At 44.7% G+C, this 10,044-nt stretch overlaps 1 protein-coding gene across 5 annotated transcripts in view; it reads left to right on the top strand.

Moving 5' to 3' along the window:
- mipol1 (mirror-image polydactyly 1) overlaps positions 1 to 10,044 on the top strand; it is a 58,535-nt gene that overhangs the window by 27,843 nt on the left and 20,648 nt on the right. For all 5 annotated transcript variants that reach the window (XM_042071230.1, XM_042071233.1, XM_042071231.1 and 2 more), the window contains 3 exons: positions 790 to 823; positions 3,135 to 3,305; positions 9,675 to 9,782. In XM_042071230.1, the coding sequence (XP_041927164.1) occupies positions 790 to 823; positions 3,135 to 3,305; positions 9,675 to 9,782 (313 nt within the window). The remainder of the gene's footprint in view (positions 1 to 789; positions 824 to 3,134; positions 3,306 to 9,674; positions 9,783 to 10,044) is intronic.

Genomic DNA, 10,044 nt, shown 5'->3' with positions numbered 1-10,044 from the left:
GGAAGACCCATGTATGTGTGTGTGTCTGTGTGTGTGAGATGTTTTTTCCCTCTCACAGTTCCTGTTGGTGTGTCATATCAATCATGTTATAGCCAGAATGTCATTTTATTTAACTCTCTCTCTCTCACTCCAACACCAGAATCACAAATGACATCAATCATTGTTATACATGCAGTAAAAAAAGAGGAAGGAAGTCACTGTAAAATTTTTAAAAAAAATCCCCATCTGTGTTTCTCACCTAGAGGTTCACAGGTGCCCAGAAACACTTGGACATACTACAGCAGCAGAGAGTGACACAAATGACAAACTGTAAAATCCAGCGGTCGCTAGAGGAGCCTCCTGTAATTACAGTTACGGTGGTTCCATCCGTGAAGGCCGACCGCACCAATGATTGAGCTGCACACTCCCTTAGCCTCATATCGGCTCATATGAACAGCTGATCCCAGCAGTCATATATAGTAGTAAACTTTAATAACTTAACTGTTGGCCCTCCAATGCCGTGTGTGTGTGTGTGTGTTGCATGGAGGGGGGGGGGGGGCATTATTGTGAATGCCTGGGGCCTGGTGGCACTTTTAATATGGCAGCCCGGAGAGTCTCACGCTCCAGCTGTGCAAAACTGACAGAATGCAATTTAAACCTGGCTGTTGAGGAAGATTTAGGAAGTAGAGTTCATTTTGCACTAGTAGAGGAAAGGTAACTGGTGGCAGTGTTGTTGATCTGTCGTTCTCTCTCTCACTCACTCTCTTTTTCTCTCCCTCCCTTCCCCCTTTCACTCTGCCTTTTACGTAGGCTGGAGAGTATTAACCCAGAAGAAAATGATATGGTAAGCTGCACTCCGATCTATAGAGAATTCATGTGGTGTCGGTGTTATTTTATGTACCATCTCAAGTCTTAAATGGAAGAAATCGACTGGTCTTCAGAACATAGATAAAAGGGGAAAAAAGGATGTCCTGTTCTGACCATGTTAACTGAGATATGTTATCCCTTTGAAATAGTTTGAAGCGAAATAATAGCTTCTTAAAGGTGGTCTTAAGTGATGTTACGCGGTTTCTAAGCTAAAACATTTTTTGTCACATACAGCAAACATCACCTCACCATCCACTAGCTGCCTGTGCCCTGAATACACTGTAAAAAAAATGCGGTCTCTGTGGGCGGCCCAGGCTCCAAAAACGGCAACAAAAACAACTTGGTCCAGCCTGGACCATAAAAACATAACAAACTGTTCCAGCCAATCATCAATGAGATGCACGTTTAGTAGAGTTTCCCTGTTTTGTTTAAATGTCAACAGAAGTGACGTTACCCAACATCGCTTAGAGCACCTTTAATTTCACATGATTGACAACTAAGGGCTTCTACATACTCGACGCACCCGACCGGTAGCGCGACACCGTGACGTCAAAATGACGTAGATCTTGCTGGCGCGCCAGGATTTTAGCCAGGTAGCGCGAGGTAGCGCACCACTCATTTTTTTTCAGACGAGCGCGACAAAGCAGAAACAGGAAGATGGACTAGTTTGAGGGCAAGCGAGAGTTGCAGTGTTTTGTTACAGTTGTGAATTTTTAATAGTTTGCTGGATAAGTTAACAAAGTTACCAGCGAGAGTTGCAACACATGGAATTAAGAGGAAAGAATAGAAGCGATTTATTTTCAAACAAAAGATATCTATTAAGGCCTGAACAAAATCTCTTTCCACTTCAGGAAATTACACAAACTCATCCAGCTGCTAGCTAGCTAGCCAGCTAACTAAATTGTTTAAATTATTAAAATTTCCCTCGGGATGACTAAAGTATCTATCTATATATCCATCTATCTATCTACCTGTGCGCACACCTTGGAAACTAGATGATAATGATGGTGGTAGTTGTGAATAGTAGCAACCAAAGTCTGAAGTACCATCACAGAGGCTAGATAATAGCAGAGCCCGTTTACATTCTCTGCTACTAGTGTTTCTTAATGCAGCTTCTTCTGCTGTGTAACGTAGTTAACATTAATCTTTTCACAACAGCGACACCTCTGTTCAAGAGAATATTGCAACTAGTGTCGTGACCACGACGTGCGAGTATAAATGGTTACGGCGCTTCTGTGACGTCACATTGTCGCGCTACCGGTCGGGTGCGTCGAGTATGTGGAACGTTTAACAGAGATGAATTAGGAGGATTACTGCATTCACAGGACTTGTCTGTAGAGATTCTTGATTGTAAATTCTAGGTATCGGTATGCACTGATACTGCCATCGGGTATCGAGTCAGTACTGTGCTATTATACTTGTACCTATAGTCATAAAAATGCTCTGATACCATGCACCGATACATAAAGCATAGTATCTTAGCCACTACCCTTAAACCCCATTTGGAGAAATACACTCATTTTCTACCTCCCCTTGAGTTAAACAATTGAGTTTTACCTTTCCCCAGTTCATACAGCCGTTCTCTGAGTCTGACAGTAGCACTTTTAGCTCCTGCTCATTGAATCAGATTAGACCGTTAGCATCTCTGCTATAAGCTAACGGTCTAATCTGATTCAATGAGATTAGACCAATCTAAAAGTGTTACTGTCAGACTCAGAGAACGGCTGGATGAACTGGGGGAAGGTAAAACTGAATTGTTTAACTCAAGGGGAGGTGGAAAATGAGTGTAATTCCCCAAATGGTGGAAACCACCTCTATGCTTTCATTTGCTTTCATGTATTTCACTTATTCACACTTATGGTCATTTTGTCTTCCACCGATCACTTGATGTATGGGAGTACATCATTTGGGGTGGATTTCATTAAATTAATCAAGTCCTAAAACTTAGATCTGAAGTTTTCTTTTCAGTGTTTTTTTTTTTTATTAATATTATTTAGTTTATTTGACTTTCACTTGCGGACTTAGGGCAGACAGGACATTATTGATGCTGCGAGAGGTGTGTTTTTGCTGTTGTTTTGTATTGGCAGTAAGTGCACGCTTTTTAAACACACTGGGCGCCTCACGTTTTGGGCACCTGCTGCACCTCACATTTTTCCAGAGGTGTCTTGAGCGTGTTTTCATTAAAAACATCACAAAACATCACCTCACATTTTACAAACTGCAAATTGCTCCCTGTCAGATCACGCCTTTAAAAGTTAATTTCTGTGTTTATGCATCGGGGGCGCCAGGACCTAGAAGAGCTGCTGAATCGGGTGAACAGTGCAGACTCAGCCCTCAGCATCGAGCGCAGCGGAGTGGCCATCTTGGAGCGTTTGCAGAAGGCCAAGGAGCGCAGGGCAAAGATCACAGCGGAGGAGATGAGGACGGTGATGGAGGAGAGAGACAGTGCTCTAACCAGGGTAAGGCTCACAGAAACGGCACAAGTAGATAAATACACACACACAGCAACTATTCAATTTTAGCCTACTTACCTTTCTAAGACAAGGTACTGTGCTAACATAAGTAAGTTGTAAATTACTTATTTATCAAACGCAGATACACAGTGCTGAATTAATTACTGCACAGCATACACACTATTCCACATAAATCAGCCTGTCTTTAAAGGGGTTGGTCCACTGGTCCATGTGTGAACATGAGCATGGAAATCACACATTCAAGTTTTTGATTTTCTTAAATCTACAAGAGACTTGGGATGGAATGTCCACCCTTTCTTATAATTTATCAGGATTCAAAACCATGTAAAAATAGACACCATACTCAGAGAAGGCATCTTTAGTACAATACAGATACTACTCCCCGCATTATTGTTGCATTCAGGGTAAGGGGTCAAACACCTCCACAATGTCCAAAACACACACGCCTTTATGGGCTATACAGGAAGATTTACATCTTCGGCAAACGCATGGGTTCAGCAACACTGTGTACCTCTTCTTAGAACATGTCACACTTGTCTGCTGAAAGACGGAGAAGAAGGCTGTGGGTCCACCTCATGATCAGGGATCAGTATTTGTGTTTGAGGCTAGGCAGTTTTGTGGTAGTTCCCTGGGTATCAGTTCTCTTAGGTGGTAGTTAATGAAGAACCAAATTGCATTAGCCTACACATCAAACTATTCTTGCAACATATTATTCCGTTCGATGCTGTAAAGCCAGAGACAGTAGTATGATCATATGTTGGGATAAATCCATCCATACATGATTAGGACCTGTTAGCCTTAATCATGAACATGTTTGCAGCATGGTACTGTATGTCATATTATATTCCTCATAATATGTTATTAGAATAGTTAATTATGAGTTAGTTTAGTATAATGAGCATACAATACCTATGAGCTGTAGGATTGAATGATTGTTTTTTTTTTTTGCTTTGTATTAGGCTATGGTCATTCACTTCATCTTCATACTATGAATTTGTTTTATTTCATTGAGTCACACCAAAGTATTGCTGCGAATGTCACTTGGCCCTATCCAATTGCAATACTTTTGATACCATCTGGAAATCAAACCCAACCCCATTTCAGAAAATCACTGGATTCACTTGGCATTTTCTGAACCAGCATAAAAAAACACTTGATCATTGGAATCCAGAAGTAGCAGTGTGTAGCTTTTTTTTTGCTTTGAGAGCAAAGTTCTCTGCCACCTTCCAAGGGCACAAGGTACCAGGTTGCGCCAGAGTTGGTGCTGGCAGACATTCCGGCCCCTCGGCCCTCTCCCGGCGCCCTGCCCTGTGGATGGGGCCGCTAGTGCCGCTCTTAACGTCCCGCCTCGCCTGGAAAGGGTCAATCCTAACACTCTCTCGGGCAGCCAGCACTTAACACACCATTGTTGTGTACCAAGTCAAGAACCCGATTCCACCACAGGTGGAAAAAAAAAATCAAGGACATCTCTTTAAATATTGACTTGTACTACACCTCTCTCTCTTTCGCTCTGCTCCCCCTCTCTGTCTCTCTCTATCTCATACTGGCTATATCTCTCTTTCTCTGTCAATGTTTCTCAGCCTCTCTCCCTTCTGTGTGTACACCTTTCATACAAGACGTCTGGTTGACTGTCCGCAAAATTACATACATCTGTGTTTATTCTTAAATCATGATTTGATCATTGAATAAATAGACAAACTACTTAAATCATGCGTTGATACATATGCTGCTGTGCAACCTCAAATATTTGATATACCTTCCTTACGCACATATTTTGAGCGAAATGAAAACAAACAGGTGGGTAACCAAATATTGACATCCAGATATTATACAACATCATTGAGTTCAATAGTAGGCCACTGGATGTGTTTGTCTGGGATTTCTCTGTTGATAAATAGACCGTGCATTACATCATGGGGTTTGGGTGTGAGAGAATGCTCCGAGGCTGATAGCTGCCATTCTTTCCCACTGTTCCTGGGCAGCTTTATCTGTGTGGTGCTGGCACTCAAAATAGAAAATCACATTTCACAAATGAGGTTATCATTTTTCATTTTAATTGCTGCGGATCCAGCAGTGCATAGCTTTTTTTTGATTATTTTAAGTTTATTTGTGAGTAAAATATTATAGCCTTTTTTCCGTGTCAGGAAGGTTTTCTACTTGCAGGATGTACAAGATATACGATATAAGTCAATTCAGAGAGCAGTAATAAATAATGTTGCTAACTCATGGAGTTACATTTTATCTCCTTTGTGTGTCTGGAAAAAGCGAGCTTTAATGTATGGATTTAATGTATGGATTTCTGCAGTGCATTATAAGGATATGGTAACAATTATGAATACCATCATTTTATGCATCAATTATGAATACAATCATTTGAATACATGGTCAGATTCAGTTTTTTTTTTTTTTGGTTACTACAGTTTATTGTTGTTTTTTTGATTGCGTTGTGACTTTCTGTGTAATCCAATTACATGGAGTCAGAGAATTATCACATTTGCTGCTTTCAGGGAAATGTGGCAAGAATGTCAATCAGAGATGAGACTAGTGGCTGAAAGAGCCACAGATTCATGGCGGGGAGGAAATTCATCTGTGTAGGTGGTCGCGGACTAGAGGCGCAAACTGTTTTCCTCCAGTCTGATAGAATTTCTTTCTTTTTTTTTTTTTCGTGCGGCCGGATTTGCAGGAATATTTATGATTGGGATCCCTTTCTTGCCGCGGTCGCTGCCGCTGCCACTGCCACTGCCGTCATCGCTGGCCGCCCTGCGGGCGACGGGCCCGGGTCCTTTTCCGGCAGAGCGCGGCAGGAATGAAAAGGCAGGCAGAAGACATGCGGAGAAGAAAGGCCGCGCAGCAGACGGAGTGAGCTCTGAACAAATGCGCCTACATGGACTGCTCACTGTGCCGGCGGCTGCACCTCCTCGGAAAAAAAAGGCAGCTGTTTCTTTTCTTTCTTCTTCTCCCCCCCCTTCCCTCTCCCTCTCTCTCTATATCCCCCTCTCTCTCCTTCTCCCTCTCTTTCTCCCTCTCTTTCTCTCTCTCTCACGCCTTGCGCCACAGGCTGATGCAGGGTAGAAGCATGCACATATGGATGAATCTCCCTCAGATGCTACAACGCGGGGAGGGATGACTTATTAGGGACCTGACTTGAATTTGAGACTTCCCGCGAGTGCAAACAGTCTCCTGGGGGGGGGTTACTCGTCTCCCCCTGGCAGGTGGAGCTCCAGGACGCGGTTTAATTTCAGGTCGTAGTTGCCGATTTGTGATCCACTCACCAGTGGAGACGGCTTCAGCCTGATGCCCAGACTCAATTTAGACTTGAGATGCCTCCAGTTTGAAAGATAAATAAATAAATAAGACTACTTCTGTAAAAAAAAAATATATATATATTACTGGATGCTTACTGCTTACTATTCTAGGAGTATGTTTGGAATCTAAAAAAAGGCTTCAGGTCTTCCCCACAAATCACTTCTCCCTATTCCCTGTTTTTTCCCTTTTAGATAGCAGCACCTACACATATCTTTCTGTACCAGTGGCCCAAGATTGTCTTTGTGTTTTATGTTGATTTTAATGGGTATTTCAGCAATAAAAAAAAACAACAACAAAAAAAGCAATAGTTGGGATGACGGCAACTGAACTGAAAAATGGTCGGGAAAACACCTTAGTTGACACCCTGCAATTTGAAGCAACCTAAGGACGGCTCCATCTCCATTGCCCTGGCAAACTCCCAGGCCTGACACCAGCTCGGCGCAAACGTAGCCCCTGCTTTTGGCGGAGGGCAAACGTGCGCCGACTCCGGGGGTAATTTGGGAAGAGTGTTGCGCTCGCCGGCCTAATCCCTCCGAGGCCCGGCTCGTTCCGCACTTCTATCCTTAAGGATTTCTCCCTCCCCTGCCGCTCCCGCTATCCCTCTCTCTCCATCGCTTCATCTCTCCTTCTCTCTCCCTCTCTTCATCAATCCCTCTCTCCCTCTCTTCATCTCGAAGGGATTAGCCTGCTGTGGCAGGCAGAGGGCTGCTACATCCAACCGGCTGCTGGAATATGAAAAGCTGGATAAGTGTCGGGAGACATAAATCTTTTCCTCTCTCCCTCTCTCTTTCCCTTTTTCTCTCTCTAATTCTCTGTCTCACTCTTTGCCTCTCTTCCTTTCTTTCATGCTCTTGCAGTCTCCAAGATCGGGGGGGGGGGTGGTGGTTGGTGGGGGGGGGGCGGATTCAACGCTCATTCTTTGCACTCATCCAACACGCATTATTGAATTTCTTTCCCTCCTCGATCTTGATAGAGTGCCGGCAATGTTGAAGCGGAGCAGAAAATGAAGTCAGTCATCTCCGACTGAATTACAGCTCTTGATTGTCAGTCGAGATTTCTCCCTCTTCTTCCTCATCTTTTTTCTTTTTTTTTTTTTTTTGTATTTGCGCTTCTCGTTTTCCTGGTAGTGTGCTTTCCTCTGGATTTCCACAGTGAAAAATTCATTTGGCCTCCTGTGCCACGTCTTAATTACACCAGCCCCCCCTGCGATTTTCGGTTTGATTTGAGTGACGGGCTCGCTCACGACAGCAAGGATCATAAAGCTGAACTAGGCTAATGTGTCTGCGTTTCTTCACACCCCATTTCACCTCCCGGCCGACACTATTTTGGGGTTTGGAATGGGTGGGTTGTGTGGGGGAGGTGGAGGAAAGCGAGAGGGTCGACTGCAGTACACCACAGCGGGGCTTTGGCTGTGGGTGCCGCGCGCCGCACACGGACCGGCGCAGCTCCTATTCGGTGATGGGGACGCGTTCTCTCCCAAACATCTGTTGCCTGAAGCCCATAACTCAGGCTGACACTAAAGAGGAGCTGTGTGTTTTGTCTGGAGGCTGGCCGTATTATTTTAGTCTGCAGAGGAAAGGGACAGGAGTTGGGAAGCGGGGGCCCACCAGGCCCCTTGTGAATGTGTCTGTGTATGTGTGTGTTGTGTTGTATTTGTGCGGGCCTACGAGAGAGAGAGAGAGAGAGAGAGAGTGTGTGTGTGTGTGTGTGTGTGTTGTGTTTGCGCAGGCAAAGCTGGAGAGTCAGGGGGAAAGCAGCTGAACATCGGAACATTCGGTGGCCTTGCTCGCTCGCTTACTCACTCACAGAGCCGCAAGCTGAGGACAGGGGTGGGCGGGTGGATGGTTGAGTGGGCGGAAGAGAGGGGGGGGGGGGTGGGAGAGTGGGTGAACGGTTTACATTCCCGACGAGTGTCCTCCCGGTTTGGAATGTGCACATGGAGAAGACCCGCCGCACATATGGACCGGTCCAAAACATCCCCTGGCCCTTAGAATAATACCCCCGGCCAGCCCCGGGCCAAGCCAGCATCCGAATGGCCGCTAGTGTGTTTGTAGTGTCTGCCTGCCTGCCTGCCGGTGTCATGGTCCGTCTGTCAATGCAAGCTGTTGCTCTGTGGAGGTATAGAAAGGGGGGAAGAGAGAGAAAAGGGGAAAGGGAAGGAAAGAAAACATGGCGTCCGAGAGCCGCAGGAGCAGAGGGTGCAGCCGCTGAATGATTCAGCATTATTTAAACACATGCTACCCATCACATCGTCCTCTCTCTTCGCAAGCTTTAAATTTTCCTCTTTTCTACTCAAACCTGAGAATTCAAAAGAACACCGCGTGATTGCTGTGGTGGTGTGTGAATGTACCGCATGTAGGAATCCTATAGCAAGCATGTAGGAATAAATCACTCTAATGTCTAATTAAAGTAATGAAAAACTGACTTTGAAAGCTCCTAAGAGACCCTGTAGAGACTCTTTTGCATCATATCTTTTTGAATGAAAAAAATCTTTTGAAAAAAAGATTTGAGTGTTTTTAAGGTGAGGTAAATATCTGCCTGTAGAACATAGGAGCTGGAAACTACAAACATAATATATCCTAGTGCTTTGTGTACAAAATGAAGGTATCTTGAGCAAATAGTTATCTTTTAGAACAATGTTGAAACAAGGACATTTTTGTGTCATGTGAATGGCATATAGTGTATGAAATTGTGTATCTTTACAGTATTATTAAAGGAGACTGAACAAATAATGACTTTAGAAAGAGCTCCACATCCCTACATTGATGACTTTATTTTTTCAAGTACCGTAATACTGAGATGGTGCTTTCAGTAACCACCATTTGTGTGTGTGTGTGTGTGTGTGTGTGTGTGTGTGTGTGTGTGTGTGTGCAAAACACACTCCAGCTGAAACACAGAGAGAGAGAGAGAGAGATGAGGAGACGATGGTTGGACTCTTCTACTGTTTTCTTTGTGAATGACTTGCATTCTCACCAATGTTTTTTTATTCCCTCTCTCTCTCTCTCTCTCTCTCTCTCTCTCTCTCTGTCTTCCTCCCACTCTTCTCAGTGCAAGCGACTGGAACAGGATCTTCTCCACGCACAAGAGCAGGGCCAGACCTCAGCAAACAACGCCCGACACCTGCCCGCGGAAAACAATCAGGACCGCGTCCGCAAGGTAAATGTCCCTCTCGCCGAGAAGAATCTCCTCCTTAACCTCCCATGTCACCCCCTCCTCCTCCTCCTCCTCCTCCTCCTCCTCGACCATCCGTCTGCATTTTACAAATGAGGGGGCCAGCGAGCCCCTCCGTCGCTTCTCTCTCCTGGAATATCTGTGCTGTGTACACTGTCGCTCAGCACGCTGTGGCAGCTGTTTGCCAACAGTGTTGTCTTTAAAAACTCCCCCCACAACCCCCACCTGCATCCCGACACGGGGGTAC

Source organism: Alosa sapidissima, chromosome 19, assembly GCF_018492685.1.
Source record: "Alosa sapidissima isolate fAloSap1 chromosome 19, fAloSap1.pri, whole genome shotgun sequence".
Classification (NCBI taxonomy): domain Eukaryota; kingdom Metazoa; phylum Chordata; class Actinopteri; order Clupeiformes; family Clupeidae; genus Alosa; species Alosa sapidissima.
The sequence above is the reverse complement of the archived record's forward strand: the minus strand, read 5'-3'. Positions and strand labels throughout refer to the sequence as shown.